This window comes from Pteropus vampyrus, unplaced genomic scaffold (assembly GCF_000151845.1).
Source record: "Pteropus vampyrus isolate Shadow unplaced genomic scaffold, Pvam_2.0 Scaffold8, whole genome shotgun sequence".
Classification (NCBI taxonomy): domain Eukaryota; kingdom Metazoa; phylum Chordata; class Mammalia; order Chiroptera; family Pteropodidae; genus Pteropus; species Pteropus vampyrus.
The window spans coordinates 15631029-15649372 of NW_011888789.1; the positions used below are offsets into that span (position 1 = coordinate 15631029).

The following is an 18344-nucleotide window of genomic DNA, read 5'->3' on the forward strand; positions in this document are numbered from 1 at the left end:
TTCCCTGTGGTGAGAGAGAACATAGTATCCCTAAATGATCCATCCCAGAACCTTCACCGATCTGGGTTGAGAGAATGGTCAGACCTTCGGTGCCATGGAGTCCACTGGAAAACTTCCTACTAAGAATTCCATCTTCCTGTGATTTGAGGACTCAATTTTACTTCAAAAGAAAAAAACGTTAAGTAGAATATGTCTTAAAATATGCTCAGCAAAGACACTCCTGAGTAGAGAGTTAGAACTAGAAATTAAATATTTGGAAATGAAATAAAAGTCTAATATATAAACAGCACCATTACAGGACTATTGAACAGTGACCCTCCCCCCCCCCCATTTCCTCACCAAGACATTGTTAGGAAAAGGAGGAGAGAGTTCTTTTGTAGATATCACTCTTTGAATGTTGCCTTGGTATTTCTAAAGTCATCTGTGTGGAGTGTTGGCAGCTTTTTCTTGAAACTAAGCATCAGGTTCAATTTCAGTGTCATATTGGAAGGCTTCGGAATTGCGTCCTTTGTGTCTGTGTGTGTGAGTGAGTGATACAGACTCATTGGTTTAAAAAAAAAAAAAGTTCAAATAATGCAAAAAAGTACAAAGGTGTCAAAATCCCCTGACTTTCCACTCAGTCTCTCTGTTGTCTTCAACCTTGGCTGCTTGTTCGAATTACTCGGGGGAGTTTTTGTTGTCGTTTTGGGGAGGACATTTTAAAAATCATGCTGATTGGGCACAGATTCTGATTTAATTGGTCTGGGGTGGGGTCAGGGCTTTAATATTTTTTTGGTTCTGTTTTTTAGAGCCCTCAAGCAAGCTTTCATATTATGAAATAAAAGAGGTTAGATTATTACCTTTCTAGTTATGTTATCAAACAATTTCTCTTTTTTCCCTCATTTGTCTAGAAGCTAGAGGGTAAATTAATTTCTTTCATATAATAGATATAAATGGCCCAGTTGGTCTCAATGAAACATTTTGCTTTAACTTTAGCCAATAATAATTCATTTTGTTTTCCTCCAAACTTGGTAAACTTAGAATGTACAGGTCTTCGTGGACTCCTAAAAGCATCTAATAAAGTGGGGAGCTCTAAGCTGCAGGAGTATGGAGCAGTGGGTCTTTCTGCTCTTCAGACTGAGACTCATCCTCTGTCCTTATCTGTCCCAAATCTGCTGTGGAAACTAGAAGGCAATCCGGAACTCCAAACCAAAGTGATATAGAGCAGAGCTTCTCAGACTTTAAAGGGAGTTCAAATCCTCCAGGGACCCTGCTGCCTGTGTCTTAACCCAGTAGTTTTGGGGTTACGTAGGTCTTATACTGCCCATGCTGTGATCAGAGGTGAGTAACACGGTCGAGGAAAATTTGGACTTTGGAATCACACAAATTGAGTTAAAAACAGTAATTTCATGGAAAAAGTGTGCCCATTGACAGTTATCTAATTCTGTAAGCCTTAATTTCTTCATCTGTAAAATGGAGAATATACCTTGCTCATGAGATTGTCACACTGTCAAAGAGAAGGTATGTGGAAACTACTAAATTCAGTGCCAGTCACATCTTTGCACTTGATGAATGTAAGGTCCTTACATGGTTTTTTTACATACTGGATGTGAATAGTGTCTACTGAGTCCTTGTTTGTAGTAGAGGGACCTGTGCAAAAGGGGATCTGGGTGTGTGTACAAAGTAAGAGGTTAGAGACAAAGTAAGAGGTTAGAGACCCCTGAGTGCAGGCATTTGTATACAAAGTAAGAGGTTAGAGACCCCAGAGTGCAGGCATTTGAGGAGCACTCCATGAAGCCAGCATTCACACAGGTATACTTTGTCTCTAACACATCTTTCAGGCATCTTCCTTTCTTAATTTGTTTTTTTCCTAATTCTTACCAGATTTAGACAAAAAATGGCATGTAGAGCTGAAGATGGACCAGGCTTTGCTGCTCATCCATAATGAACTACTCGGGACAAACTTGTCTGTCTACTGGAATTCTGAACATTGTTATCATGTAGGTATAGTGTTCGCGCTCATAATATTGTTTACCTTGGGGCTAGTTTGATCCTTGATGCTCATACCTGAAGCCTTTCACATGTTAACTTCAGTTTTATAGGTAAGGAAACAAACAGGTTATAAAAGCAGAGGAAATACAATCAAGGAGAATGCCTAGCAATGAGCAACATTGGTTTCTTATCTTTTCCACTACCCATCTTTTAAAAAACCCAGTTCTCAGTGATGAGCAAAATTGATAGGCCATGTTTTATTTTACTCCTCCACCTGAAGTGTAACTCTCTTCCTGGACCAGAAGGAAGTGAGACACCTGGGTGTTCTTCAAGGACAACAGTGGTTGACGACAGTGGGGAAGCACATGTTGAAGCAGTGGCAGTTATTCCAGGGATCGGCCTCTCTGATGATAAAGAATTTGTTTTATCTGAATTTGGTTTATCTATTCTAGGCCTTGTTGCTTTTAAAGGACAAGGCTATTCTTCCATGTAAAATAAAATATTCAGCAAAATGTATTTATTTGGAAACACTGAAGAATTATAATTTGGGACATGCAGTTTTACAGTAAACCATGCATAAGTTCAAACTAAGTAGAGGAATACTCTCTGTTTTAAAATTTTTTTCAATTACAGTTGACGTCTAATATTATTGCATATTAGTTTCAGGGGTATAGCATAGTGGTTAGACATTTATGTAATCTACAAAGTGATCCCCCTAATTAGTCTAATATCCACCTGGCACCATACATAGTTATTACAATGTTATTGACTATATTCCCTAAGCCGTACTTTACATCCCTGTGAGTATTTTGTAACTACTAATTTGTCCTTTTTAATCCTTTCACCTTTTTCACTCAGCTCCCCAGCCCCTCTCCCAGAGAATAAAATTTTCTTTATTTCCAAATAAAATTGAGAGCTTCAGTGTACCACCTTTAGAGGAGGAATTTGATGTATGGAGTACCCCTAGTATGGGTACCAGTTGAAAAGATGATGGAGCAATACATGAGACTTCCTCTATTTGTTTAAACCCATTGAAAGCTTTGTAAAGTAATGTGAAACAAAGAAAATTTGTAATATTAAAAAAAGTAGCTCAAGACAAAAAAAAAAGATTTAACCTATAAGAAAGACCTAAAAGAATCCTAACAAAAATCAAGAATAGCTGAATTTAAAAGCCACAAGAATCATAAATAATTTGTGAATAAGCAAAATATTCTCTAAAAAGACTTTATAAAGTTATGAAATCTTTGGAAAACAAGTCAAGGGGAAGAAAGACTGCATCGTCAAAATATTAGCCATAGCAAAATATTAGCCAAGGCAAGTAAGAGCATCTTTAGAATAAAAAAAGTAGGATCATTGGTACAAAACAGTAGTGCTGGTGCCAGATTGAAGAATCAAAAAACAGAATTAACTACATAAGACTAAATCAAGAAAAAAATTGTTAATTTGTTTAAAAGAGCATAATTTTGTCTAAGAAAAATATAAATATTTCATAGAAAAGTCTTTGATTTGGCCAAAGCAATTCTCATGAAAAATTTTATTTAAGTGTTTCTAATAAGTTGCAGCTGCTGTTTACTGAGAGGTTGCTCCTTGTCTTGCATATGTTATATCTTATTTTAATCCTCACAACAGTCCAGTAGAGAGGATATATCTGGATCCTGCAAGTGGTAATACTGAGATTAAGAGAAGTAAAGTGACTTTTTCCTGAGTTACTCAGTTGTTATGTGGCAGTGATGGGACGCACGTCCCTTTATTCTCAGGATCCTGCTTTATGTTAATCAGAAAGAAAAGGGGAAATGTAAAGCTACTGAGTAGGGGTCTCAAGGTTTTGGAAAGCAAACAATATCATGCTCCAAACAAAAAAAAAACAATAAAAATAATAACTATATAATGGAAAATGAGAAAAAAATTTAAATAGGAATGAGTCAAGGGATGATTTTTTAAAATAAGAGTCACACGATTGGTAAATTATTGATGAATTTAAGAGAACAATGGAAATTAATAATATTGGAAATTAGAATATATATAACCCTGTAATTAAAATATTGTCTAATGAACACTTGTAAGCTGATAAATTTGAAATTCAAAAGTTGGTCTCCTTCAAAAAATGCAATATAAAGATTAATTCAAGAAATTGAGAACATAAATAGATCAACAACTGGTTAAGAAATCTGGAAAGTTATAACAAATTTCTTTACCTAAAAATAAGTAAAATTGTCTGCGTTTTCAAATAATAAGTAATTCTCGGTCTATGTAAATTGACCCTAAATATAATGACCACCCCCCACTCCCAAAATGATGACTTGATATCTTATTTATTCTGCAGTATAGATAAAACATTCATCTTAAAATTTGACAAAGATATGAAAAGAAATGCAGGCCAATTTTTCTAGTTAACATGAGTTCAAAAATCTTAAATAAAATCCTGTCAAATAGAATAAATTAGCATATTGAAAGATATATTTATGTTGACATATTTTTTTTCTTGAGGAATCCTTAGGGCTCATAAGTAAAGAAAATGATGAAATTTTAATGGGAAAAATATAGGTTAAATCAAGTGATAGTCGGTGCACTGCACCGTGATATGAAGACCAAACAGGAAAAATGGCAGTTCTTCCCAAATTAATTCATACATTTAACACAATTGCTGTTACTATATCAATAGATACTTTATAGGGCCTGCATAAATAATTCCAAAATTTGTTGATATTTTGGAAAAATTTATGAGCAAGAGAATCAAAAGACAGCACAAAAGGAGAACCAGGCAGTATAGAGACTTATTGTACCAGGTAAAATCTATTACAAAGCCACAATAGTTTATGTAGCCAAAAAAGAAAAATAAAGACCAGGACTAAACTGAATATAAGAAGGAGAAGCTAATTTACACAAGAATTTAACATATTACAACTAAAACCATGGGGAAAGGTATTTAGAATTATTGTATACCATTTGTCAAATGCTCGAAGTGGATTCAAGTTTTAAAAAACCTCTACAAACTTAAGTACTAAAAAAGGCAGAATACAGTCTTAAACCAATGAAGGAATAGAAATAATAAGCCAGGTTATCATGACTATATAAAATTTTAAACACTTGTAATTAAAAACAATAGAATATAACAAGATGAAAGCACTAGGATAGGGAAATATTTGATAGATAAAAGTTGAATATTACATTATATGAGGGCGACATAGTTCTACAATTATGTTCAAAGGAATTTGGTTTCTAAATGGTGGATCACACCATAGGAAACAAAATAGCAAAAGAATATTGAATTATTTAATCTGATAATTTTAAAATGTAATCTTAATGCTGTGATATCATAAATATCTAGTATATGAACAGAAAGAAAGATGATTTTTAAATCCTGGGAAGGCTAATGAGAAATAAATATATTGCAGTTTTTCTTATTTGAGTACTATTTGGCATATGTAATAAGAATGGTTAAAATGATTATTTTTTTACCCAGTAATTTTATTTTTGGAAATTTAGGGAAAGAATTTAAATGAATAAGAGCATCATGTGTGGATCTTTTAAAACACGGTAACATATAAAATACAATTCATATAAATTATATATTTATTTTTAAAAACAATATAATTTATGTAAATTACATATGAAAAGAAAAAAGCTTTGAAAGTAATCTAAAAACTCACAATATAATATTTAAATTCACAAATATAATATATAATGTAACCATTAAAATTATAAATATGCAAATTGGGTAGAATCATGGACATTTATTTGTTAAAAATAATAAAAACAATAGAATGAAAGACTTAATGTATGCTGTATTTGTTAATTATGTGAAAAATTTACCTATGAAAAAAGGTTGTACAGTTCCATAGCAACATATAGTTTATATAGGAAAATTTTATCTAAATTATTGAAATTTAAACATTTTTTTGTAAGTATGAAAGAAAAGTCATCTCAGTATGTTTAGTTGGATGTTCATGGCCTCCAACAACTAACAGACTTTCAAACACCTCTAACAGTTTGCTTGTGTTTTTATTTTATAGTGCTTGCTTCAGGTTCTGGTAAATGTTTCAGGGAATGGAAAACCTGGGAAGCCTAGCATTGCAGCTGTTGCTGTGAGCACCCAGCACGGATCCATCCTGCAACTTAATGACACCTTGGAAGAGAAAGAAGTTTGTAGGTTTGTGCCTGCTTTGCTGTGTGACCTACTGAAGTTTGCATTTTCTTTATACTTTTTTTCCTATTTGGTTTTAGCTTTTTCTTCCTTCAAAATGTTTTTCTATATCTCTCCTGCTCTGCACTCAGGAATGAGTATCACTCTGCCTTCATGTCATAATCAGAATCTAAGTCTTTTTTTTTCTGGATCTAATCAATTTTTTTAATTTTACCTAATCTTTATAGGCTGGAATACAAATTTGGTGAATTTGGAAACTATTCTCTCTTGGTAAAGCACGTCCATAATGGAGTCAATGAAATTGCTTGTGACGTAGTTGTCAATGAGAATCCAGTTGACAGTAACCTTCGTATGTATATGCTTTTTGTTGATTTTTTAAATTTGCATTTTTAAAGGTTTTCATTTCTGATTACTGTTTGCAACACTTTGCGTAATTTAAAACCTGGATTATGGCTTATCTGATAGTTATGGTAGATTTATAAAGTATTTATTGTGTCATTGGTATGTAAAATATCAAGAAAATTATATGATATAAGAAAATTATATATGTCAACATATACTCATAGTTGTTTAATTATAAAGCATAAATAAACCAAAAAAGTTAATGCAGTGGAAAGAAACTGGAAATAGAGCAATTGACTGTCAAGTATCTTCCTTATTTTTGGATTTAGGGTATAATATTTCCTGTATGTGTCTTACATTGACAGTCTAGAGGTCCCCTTAGGTTAAGAAGGGACCTTTCATTCTCTAATACCTCTACTGAAGAAAATCTGTCATTCTGAGCCTCTCATTAGGTAATACAATAAGTCCCAGGGGCATTATTAGTACCATTCATGGTGAAGCTATTGAAGACTGTGGGATCATGTCAAAGGAACATAAGAGCCAATATGAAAGGGCCAGCATGGGACGATTTAGGTATTAAAAAGAATAATGGATGTAATTGATGGAAATACATTGAATAAACAAAAAAACAAAGAGTTCATTATGAAACTAAAAAGAGCAAGGCCCCCCTCCCCAAACAAACACAAAAACAGTACTTTGGTTGCCTTTCAAGGTAATAAGGACTCCTGATGTTAACTTACGTGATTTAAAATTTTCAATCGAAAGATCTAAGAATTTGTCCTGTTTCTGTTTTAACTGTATTTTAGGATAACTAAATAGTCCTAGATGATGAGGGTAAATTTCTTTAGAGAAGAATTCCAGCTAATGTCAGAAAGGCAGAATATTTTGCATCCCCTCATGAAATAATTAATGTAGGCAAAAATCATGAGTGGATGATACTATCAGATGAAGGGGGAACTTTACCTGGGAGTGGTCAGGCTTTCACCAGCTGAACGCATACGTGGGGCACGTGATGCAGTGCAGTGGAAAAGACACAGCGCCATATGTGACGTATTCTTCCTGAAAGAGATGAACTTTTTTAGTCAAGCCTTTACAGCTAATTTTCTATTTATAGAACATTTGGTGGGTAGGAGAACAAGTTCAGTGACACCATGAAGAAGCATCTGACAGATCTAGAATGGGAGACTTGCTAATAGACAGCAGCTGACCTGGTGTTTAAAACAAGTCAGTGGCTGCTTATAACTGAATGAGACTGAAGAGACATAAGCAAATGCAAGACGTGAACCTTGTTTGGATCCTGATTTGAACACATTAACTACAGAAAACATTTTTGGGACTAGAAAAATTTGAATATAGACACAGTGTTAGCGAGGGAATTATTTTTACTTTTGTCTGACATTGTGGTTATATAACAAAAGGCCCATTTTGAAGAAACTTTTAATTTTGAAATAGTTTTAGACTTATAGAAAGATTGCAAAAAAGAGTTATCATATACCCTTTACCCACCTTTTCCTAAACCCCTAAACTATATAATCATAGTACAGTTATCCAGGAAGTTAACAAATGATACAGTGCTCTTTACTGACCTAGAGACTTTTCAAATTTCTCCAGTTGTCCCTTTTAACTTTTTTCTTTTTCTGGTCCAGGACCCAATCCAGGATCCCATAGTGCAATTAATTGTCAGGCTTCTTAACTGCCTCTGATCTAGGATAGTTCCTCAGCCTTTCTTTGTCTTTCATGACCTTGACCCTTTTGAAGAGGACTGGCCAATTATTTTATTATTTGGGTTTACTTGCTGTTTCCTCTTAACTAGGTAGAAGTCACACATTTTTGGCAGATTACTGCAGAAGTGATACTCTGCCCTTCTCAGCGGGTCATGACAGGAGTTGCATGATGCTGATATGTCTTTTACGAGACTTATTTTAGAGATACCTACTGAATACATAGGAATGAAATGACATGGTGTCTGGGATTTGCTTAAAAGCACTATAGGCGAAAAAAGAATTTAAAAAGCAGAGAGAGGAGTAGTAATAGACACAGCAAGAGTTGACAATATCTTGATAATTCCAGAATTTAGGTGATGGGCATATATGGGTTTATTATTACAATTCTCTGTATTTTTGTGTATGTTTGATATTTTTTCAGAATGAAAATTAGCACTCCCTTCATGGTGTTCTCAGTTGTTTATAGGAAATTTAGCGTAAGAATATAGGCTTTTCCTCATTTGTTTCCATTTTCATTTGTTTTTATTTTTCATTTACAGATTAAGTGTAGTGACATAACAACTTTGATGCTTTTGACGATATTTTTGGTGATAATGTGTTTTCTGTTACTTTTCTAGCTGTGAGTATCGCGTTCCTTGTTGGACTAGCAGTTGTCATTGCAGTGTGCTTTCTCAGGTTCTTGTTGAGGTAAGCAGATGTTAGGGGAGAACACAATTGGGGAAAGAAGAATATAGAAAAAACATATTCAGGAAGGGTAGGTAGTTTGACCCTTCAAATGACCATTATTCTTTGATTAAATGAATACTTAATGTGTCCACCATGCCCAGTCCAGTCCTAGGTATTAGGGATTCAGTATAGAGTTAGAGATGATCCCTGACTTCACGGAAATGATAACCTCGTTCTAATGGATCTTCGCTTTCAATCCTCCCAAATGACAGAAAAAGTAGAAGAAAAAGCTTGAGAAATAATTCTTTCCTAAGAGAATTTCACAACCTGCTTCGTAGAGAGTGGAAGTGGGCTACGATGATTTTAGGAGATGGCTGCCACGTCAGACTTTTCTCCATTCTCTCCAGTTCTAAGCCCTGGGGCCACCCCTCTAGTCCAGCTTCCCAGCCCCTACCAGACTGGGCATCTGGCAGCAGACCTGGAGGATGAGGTGCGGTACCCGCGGACCGCAGTGTGGACTCCTTCCCTTGGTTAGGGTTAGTAGCTTGGAGAGGGAATTCTCCTCTGTCGGGTTAACAGTGATTCTGGTGAAAGCGAATTAGTAGATTGGAAAAGAAAAATAAAATAAAATTGGTCCAGGCCTGGCCAATTGCTTTTCAAAGGAAAGTTCGTTCATGTTTTAAAAGGAATAAGATTGATTTTTCACTGGCTCAGCCTGTTAGGGTCTCAAGAAGGACCACAATATTTTATCAGTGAGCTGTATCTAAATTGGAAGAAAGAGAACCTAGCCTTTTAAGTCTGCTAGCTTGGGGGAAACCCTGCAACTTTGGGAGTTTATGCACTCTGACCCTCTACGTTTGTGCATATTAGAAAACAGTCCATGTAGGAGAAAGCTGACTTGTGTAGGCGTAAAAGAACTGTATGATGCTTAGGAACAGAGTCTAACCTAACTGCTTTTTGTGGACAGAGTATAATCCTAGCAGAGGGGATTCATGTCTTTGAATTAAGGTATTATTTTGTCAGTCTTTGGATTAGATGCAAATACTGGTCCAGTTTATTAGGGTGTTTTCATTTGGTGCTTTTAATATGAATGGGTCTATTACATCATTTTGTAAAGTAATTGGTAGCCAATAATCAAGCTCTTGCGAAGGGAAGAAATACCAGCTCACCACACTGTGGAACTGAAACTCTTCTTTGCATGTGATTCTGCGTTTGCAGCCCGTGGGCAGACTGCTATTGTAGGCAAAGCAAATGTCCCTTGTCTTTGCCCTGTCACTTCCCAGCAAATGTCCCTTGTCTTTGCCCTGTCACTTCCCAGCATGAAAGTCTGGGGAAGTTCAGATTTGTCTGAACCAGAAAGAAATCTGAAAAAAATAGTAAGAATACAGCCACTCTCTTTTCATCGAGAGAACAAGCATGTACAAGAAAATTAAGTGCTTTTTAAATGTTTTAATTTTAAAATATTGTAACTTCTCCTTTTTACTTTTCCTTAGTTGTCTCTCTTTTAATGTTTTTCATGTGATAGTAATCAGTGCTGAATAAACTAGAAATAGGAGTTGAGTTGTGAGGAAAAAAGGAGAAATTAAACATATATGCATTGGATATGTGAATCATTTTGGATACTGATACTGATTAAACTATAAGAAAAAACTGACTATTTGATGATATTAAGGAATTATTGACACTTTAAAAATGTACTAACATGTTATTTTTAAAAATAAAAGGAGTTCTTATCTTTTAGAGATACATACTGAAATATTTATGGGTATGATATGGAAATGATATGATATCTGAGATTCTTTAAAATAATCAGTCTTAAGATGGCACGGAAAAGGGGCAGTGGGTGGGAGTCTAGATGAAGTAAGACTGACCACGTGTAGATACTTGTTGAAGCTGGGTGAGTCCATGGAGATTCATTGTACTAGTTTGTCTACTCTGCATGTGCTTGAAACTTCCCGTGATAAAAGAAAAAAAAAATCCTATGCATTGGATAATTCAAATGTGCAAAGTTTAGGGAAAACAAAAGAGTGGGGTTGTTTTTGCCAGGCTAAGATACACTTTTTCAAAAATCGTTTTCCAAGTAGAAATCTTATTTAAAAAAAAAAAAATCAGTTAATATATTTATCTTTTGTTAGCCATGTAAATTAGTTTAATATCATCTAGATATCTTTTTGAACTAAAGTACCTTTCTAGAAAAAGAACCCAATGTAGTAACTATTTGAATCACTCCAAAGTTACTTTCAAACTTTCTCAGTATGCATACATGCATTTTTATTTAATTGCAATCAAGTCTGCATGTTGGGTTTTTGCTTTTTGTTTTTAATAGTTTATATTTGTCTTTCTTTGTATGCATAGAGCCCACATTCTTGTAATTTTAATAGCTGTATCTTATCCTGTCACAGGCATCCTTTTAGTCCTGTTTAGTCCTTTTTGTATTGAGTGCATTTGGTTGCAGTTTTTTTGTTACTCTAATTTTAATAGTATTATTAATAACAGTTTTAGTTCCAGGGAATAATAATCTTATTAAACCCTCCCACCAACTCTTGAATGAAGACTCTATCTTTATTTCTGTTTTACTGATGAGGAAACCATGCTGTAAGGTTTGAGCATTTGAAAATGCTGCTTGCTGCTACAAACTTTGATTTCTACTCTTAAAAAGCTTTAAATGTTTTAATTCTTTGACTTGTATGGAATATGAACTTTAAATTAATTGTTTTTCAAGATGATATCCAATTATTTTGAAATTCTTCCAAAGAAAGCAAATTAACTGAGCCTTTTATTTATTTACAGTTTGGATGACTTTAATAATTGGATTTCCAAAGCAATAAATTCTCGGGAAACTGATCGCCTCATCAATTCTGTGAGTTATTAGACTACATCATGTTGGTCTGGGTGGTTTTCCAGATTTGGAATTTACAGTTTCTTATTTAATAATCTTTATTATCTGGTTTAATTAATCTTATTTATATTGTGGAAGGCCAGGGCACGTGTCTTGTATTCTTAATAAAGAGCAGCCTTCTCTCGGCTCCTGTAGAGGGCACTGTCCCCTTCTATATTTTCAGTGAGGCTGGAACTCTGGCCTACACTGTGATGCAGGATGTGGAGACATTTTTCTCTGAGGGCACTACTGTTGAATCAATTCAGTTAAGTTGAGAGTGTCAATATTAAAACAAAAGAGAGATTAGTATTTAATCTATAAATTTGATGGCCTGCTAAGATAATGAAACACATTATTTGTGTCAAAAAATTCATTATGGGCATATTTATGTTCATTTATGGACATATTTGCTTGTATACTTGGACCAGATATACATATGGGCCAGTTCTTTGTGGTCATTTATCAACATGGCCACTGCAAGCCCAACAGAAGGCATACAGACACACACAAAAGTGAAAAAACCAAACCTCTAGATGGGATCTTTACAAAAGCAAATTAAAATTTTGTTTGGGATAATGGTCTTTAGTTTTCCACTCTGTAAATGTCACCCCTGATATATAAAGTATGAAATTTACTCCTTAGCATTATGAATTGTAATGTATTTCCTTTTTTCTGAAGGAGCTAGGCTCTCCAAGTAGGGCAGGCCAGCTCGGGGACGACACCCAACTGGAAACATGGCGTCTGTCTGCTGTGCCTCAGCGCCTCCGCTGTGTGGACACGTTCAGGGGGTATGTGGGGCTGCCTTGTGACACTGTGGGCACAGGTCGACTAGGGTTACATGTTTATACATAAACACTTTTAACTTAAGGTATTTTATATATCTTTTACTTTCTAGGCTAGAAAGGATTTCTTACAGTAAAAATAAATCAGCAGCCTCTCCTTAGCTGAAAACTGTCATGATAGCCAATGTAATATGTTGCTAGACAGTAGCAAGACAAGGCCAGAACCAGTTTCTACTGGTATGTAGATTCCGCTGGCTTAAGGTCACTTACGTTGGACAAGCAGCTGTATGTGGAGCCCCTTGTCCATCTGCACCCCCATGTCTGGTCAGTAGTTTGACAAATGAGAAGATGAGCCAATTTAGAAATGAAACACCAGCAAATGAAAGAGTCAGTCCTCATTCATCACCACCGCTAGCAAACCAGCTAGAATATCAGGCCCTTTGGAGAGCAAATCCACAGCATCATACAGTAAATTGTTACTATTTTATAGTTCTGGTAGAAGACTGAAGGCCAGGACCAAACTCTGAAAATAAAGTATAAAACTATATAGCTGAAAATAAATATGTTGGTATCGGGTCCTCCATTTCTACCCACTGGGGTCTTTCAAACTCCAGTAATAACCTTATAATTCTAATTCTGTCCCTGCCTCACCAGAGCTCTGAGTGCTATGTATATTTGAAGCCAGGTAATAATAACAATAACGATAATAATAATAATTGCTAAAATGTTTTCAGCTCTCACTATGTGCCAGGCACTGTCCTAACTTGTCCTAATTTATTTACTCTCTTTAACAATCCTATGAGGTATATACTTTTAATATGCCTATTTTACGGATGAAGAAATTAAACCACAGAGTTAAGTGACTTGCCCAAGGTCACTCAGAGACTAAGCCAAGACTTGATTCTAGGCAGTTAGGCTCTAGGGTCCCCACAAATTACTCTATTAACATACTAAAATCTTCATTCCCCACATTCTACAGAATCAGCATCAAACAGTAGCATAGTCAGAATCAATTTTATTTTATTTCTCTTTCTCATGTCACTTTTGGAGGTGAGATGCTCGCAGGTAGACAGGAACTAACATTTATTAAGTACGTAAAATTTGCAAAGCACTGGTTATGTGCTATAATATACATTATTCTCCTTAATAGTCCCAGCAGTTCCTATGTGAGGTATGTTCTCTCTTTTACAGAGAAGCATACTGAGGTAACTGATAAGAGTCTTGCTCAAGGTCTTATGACTAATAAGAGAGAAGGCCCCACGATTTGAACCCTCAGCTCTGACTCTAGTGTTCTTTAGCCTGAGAGCTCTAAAAATTAGCAGTTGGAAATGTTTTGCTTTATTTTCAAGTTATATAGTGTCACGTTAATTTTTAAGACATCATCGTGTTGGCAACAGAAGGACTTTAGTGTAGCATCCTAATTGTAGTTAATAGAAGTAATATTTTCTTGCTCTTTAAGTGTCATCTTGAGTCATGACTGCACCTTGTGAGTATAAGTGTGTCTGCGGCAGTTGGGCCATTCCTTGTTACCTGTGCAAGCCCTGAGTGCATGTCCTTTCTTGCTTTACAGGATAGCTCTCATCCTCATGGTCTTTGTTAATTATGGAGGAGGAAAATATTGGTACTTCAAACATGCGAGTTGGAATGGTAAGATATTTGCTGAAAGTAGCATTGATTTTTGTAGGACCTCTCAGAGGACTGTGGGCAGGATAATCACTCAGCATCCCCCAGGAGCTCCAGAGATGAGGCTCCCGCAGCCTTGTCCGAGCCACTGATCTTTTGCCTCCGTAGAAAGACCTTCAGATTATTCTATTAGCTCTTTAGTTTGGTTTTCCTTTTGTTTGCTGTGGCTCTGTAATACTTCACTGTAATAACATGTAGGCTCCAAAGGTCTCTGCTGTAGGACTGTGGAACTCTGCAGAAGATGTTAAGAACTTAGTCATAAATGTCATATTCTAGTTTCGCCTTTCAGTACAGCCATGTATATGTCTTCTAAGGCTCATGGTGCTCCTTGGGCTGCCATTGACCCAATGTTAGTTTGACTGTGCTGAGTAATGGCTGTTAATTTGGCTTGGTGGTTGGTTTAAGAATGGATTTTGAATAGCACTGCTGAAAGATAACAGATTTGTTCATAAACTTCTAATTTGGTTCTTCGGGCTCAGTTATGTTCTTAGGAAATGCCCCAGGCCCAGTGACTGATTGCAGATTCCCCAGGGAGTGTCTGTGTGTGTTACTTCACAGTGTTTTCCTGTGAACTCTCTACGTGAGTTTACTTTCCATATATATGAAACTATAATAGGGCCATTCTAGATTTAGGAATTACTTTCTAGAATCCTTTTCCTTACTCTTTGTGCTTTTGTTCTTCTGCAGGACTGACAGTGGCTGACCTTGTATTCCCATGGTGAGTTGGCAGTCTAACATCATTTCTTCTATAGGTCATCTTCAGTTTCTTCTTTTCAGCTGATGCTGGAACCTCTCTCTGAGGCCAGCCTTGAGTTCTGGGCCTCAGGCCTGTGTTTACTCACAGGACTCTGCTGTTATGAGGTCTTACCAAAAGTTTGCTGCCAAATAATTCTTAGGCTTGGCATATTGCTTATCTAAAACGTGTGCATATAAAAGATGAGTGAATTCAGAGGGAATGTTTTGTTAATGTAGATATGATGTTTAAGACCCCTGAATCTTGTAGGAAGTCATAAATTCTGAATATGTAGTTAAATTCCACTAATCCTGAAAATAAGCGTAAGAATTATATTTTCTAAAAGAAATGCAGTGTATTGGTATCAAGGAATTCTGATAAGTTTGCAATAGGGCAATGATGTTAATAAATTAAAATTTAGAATAATAGTAGAGTAACAAAGCTCTGTGTCTGGTCATCTGTGGCTCGCTCACCTTGTTGAGGGACCCTGACTTCCCGTACAGTGGAGAGTTTGTGTCTTAGCTGTGACACTTTAAGCGACTTTGCTCCATCATTAGGAGCTAATCCTGGCTATTGGTTTATGCCTTTGGTTCCAGGTATTTCATCACTTATATGAACTCAGTTTTTTGGGGGAGGAACTGGGTTGGTTTGTTTGTTTTTTGAGATGGGTTTGCATAGGAAGTTTTACGTGCCCACAGACCTGGTATTTATTTATGTATATTCTCTGTGAGGTGAGGTTCCCTACAGGAAAGTAGCTTGGTTCCTGTTACTGTTTCTAGAGGTTTTTACCTGATTAAGTGACCCCAAGAAAAGAAGCCAGGGGACACAAAGGAGTGTTGCAAGAGCAAATGGCTATGGCTATCTCTGTTATCCCCTTGCCAAATAATGAGAAAAATTACTATTCTGACTTTCTTTTTAAAGAGGTAATTTACTATAGTAAAAGAATGGAGAGATATGTGGCTCAGACAAAATCAGAAAAAAATATAGCTTTCATTTTTCTTTCAGGATCAAGAGTGAATTAGAAATGATTGAAATGTGCGGAATTTGAGGGCGTGCTAGTGAATGTTGAGTTATTTGGATTGTGGCATCTTCATCATCATTTCTCTCTGATAACTAAATGGGACAGTCGTCCTTGGAAATTGCACTTAGTACTGATGAATTTCCTCCTAAGACATGACTTGAAGGTGTACAAACCTTACAGCTCCACAGGGCTGCATTCTGATTCTTCCTCCACTAGTAACCTGATGTCATTTCAGTGACTGACTACTTTAAGAAAATCACATATTGCTTCTCTTGTGTAGTAGATTATAACATATTAATGCTATATAGGCAAAAACATTGGAAATGGCCACCTAGTAATAGCTGTTTTTTTTTCAGGTTTGTATTTATTATGGGGTCTTCGATTTTTCTATCAATGACTTCCATACTGCAGCGGGGATGTTCAAAATTCAGATTGCTGGGGAAAGTTACATGGAGGAGTTTCCTGTTAATCTGTATAGGCATTTTCATTGTGAACCCCAATTATTGCCTTGGTCCATGTAAGTATTTTTTCCCCCCTGTTAGTATATTATATATTCAAGTTTAAATGTGGAAACATGTTGTAATTTAAAAGAAGTATAATTCCTCCATCTCAGGAACCTGCAAAAAGAACAGTTATTAGAAAAGTATATATAATGCTTGTATAACTTTGGACGTTAGTATTGTTATCCTGGACTTTTAGACCTGGGAGGAGCCTCTAAGACCACCCAAACCTTTCTGGTACACAAAGGAAGACTGAGGCCATGAGAGGTTGAAGGGCTTTCTCCATATTATCCAAGTGTAGTAAGTGGCAGAGTAGGGACGAGACAAAGTCACCGGATCCTCAGACCATGCCCTTCTGCCACTATTTCATCAACTTTCAAATAAGGCTATTGTGTGGTAGTTCAATAATTCACTTTGGTTACCACCTGTATGTCCACTGGATTGCTGAGAAGGAATGACATCTTTGTCATTGTTTTAGCAGTGTGAGGAAAACAGGAAAGCTGAGGGAAAGATGTAAGCCCTGTACTGGGTACTGGAAAGGCAATGATTGATGTCCTCAAGGGCCTTACAGTGTCATTAGCAAAAGAGGATGTAGTTTTCTAGATAACAGCCAAATGAACCCCTCAGGCAAGAAGCACTAAGATGTTAGGTATTAGGAGGAGGTAGAGGTCACTTGCGGTTGGGGTCACAAGGAAGGATGTCACATAAAAGTTGATTTGATGGATCTCTAAAAGTGGGCCACTGCTCCCAGGAAGATACATTACAAGGCTAACTATAGGGTTACTCTCTTCCAGTGTTACAGTCATGTAGTCTGTGAGGCAGGGAGAGTCAGTTGGTGGCCTGTGGTGGGTCTGCAAATTCCTGATAAATGTGAGAATTGACTCTGTAACCCTAATGGGAAAGGGCCAGGAGATGAACTTCAGGGACAAAGGTAGTCCTCGCTTCATCTCCACACCTGAGGAAGACACTTTTGCTCTCATCTCAGTCTCCTAGGTGACCAGCTTCCTGCTGTGAGTTTGAGCCACGTCTCCTGACCATACATAGTATTTCTAACTCTAAGAGCTTAAAAAAGACTTACTCAGGTGTCATATAGGTATGTCTTCCCCCTTAGAAAAAAGTAATGCTATCTTGGGATGAAATGAGACATGCTGGCTAACCTTCACCTAACTTGCACCTTCTGCAGTGTCTTGGGATAAGTTGCGAATCCCTGGCGTGCTCCAACGGCTGGGGGTGACTTACTTTGTGGTTGCTGTGTTAGAACTCCTCTTTGCAAAACCTGTGCCTGAGAGTTGTACCGTGGTGAGAAAACTATATATATTTTTTAAAGGGGGGTATCACTGTATAGTTTTTAGAACTTCATTTAGTTCTGAATGCAGAATTGTACTTCAATAGACTCTTTAACTCTGTTAGTCAAATTCATTATTTTTTCTTCAATTAGTTATTTTTATTTAGTCTTTATATCAGTCATTTTTTTTTTATTGTGGTAAAAAATACATAACATGAGATCTACTCTCTTAACAAATTTTTAAGTGCCCAGTAATCAAATGCATATGGGTGGTGTTAAATATTACTATCATCTAGTTTGCTAGTTCAATCTTTTGGGACATGACTGCCAGTTTTTCCAATCCCTTGTGATATAAGGTATATATAAAAAAAAAAAACTCATATAACATATCAGCATCTGTACAGAGGTTTAACTTGGAGAAAAAGTGCCAAGCTGGGGTATAGGAGAATGACATATTCTTGGCTGTTTCTTCTTTGTAAGAAGTATGTGAGACAGTCGGCTCTTTTGTGATTACTTTCTATCTCACTATAAGTTGCTGAGTTTACGTGGTGACAGCAATTTTTTTTTCCCAATGGAGGTAAAAATTCAGGTGGAAATGTTTAAATTCTTCCCCAA

The 18344-nt window shown here is 36.1% G+C and overlaps 1 protein-coding gene across 1 annotated transcript in view; it reads left to right on the forward strand.

Moving 5' to 3' along the window:
• HGSNAT (heparan-alpha-glucosaminide N-acetyltransferase) overlaps positions 1-18344 on the forward strand; it is a 31417-nt gene that overhangs the window by 2669 nt on the left and 10404 nt on the right. The window contains exons 3-12 of the mRNA XM_023520103.1: positions 1864-1979; positions 5985-6121; positions 6343-6464; positions 8799-8868; positions 11638-11707; positions 12404-12513; positions 14078-14154; positions 14878-14908; positions 16301-16461; positions 17628-17743. Of these exons, the coding sequence (XP_023375871.1) occupies positions 1864-1979; positions 5985-6121; positions 6343-6464; positions 8799-8868; positions 11638-11707; positions 12404-12513; positions 14078-14154; positions 14878-14908; positions 16301-16461; positions 17628-17743 (1010 nt within the window). The remainder of the gene's footprint in view (positions 1-1863; positions 1980-5984; positions 6122-6342; positions 6465-8798; positions 8869-11637; positions 11708-12403; positions 12514-14077; positions 14155-14877; positions 14909-16300; positions 16462-17627; positions 17744-18344) is intronic.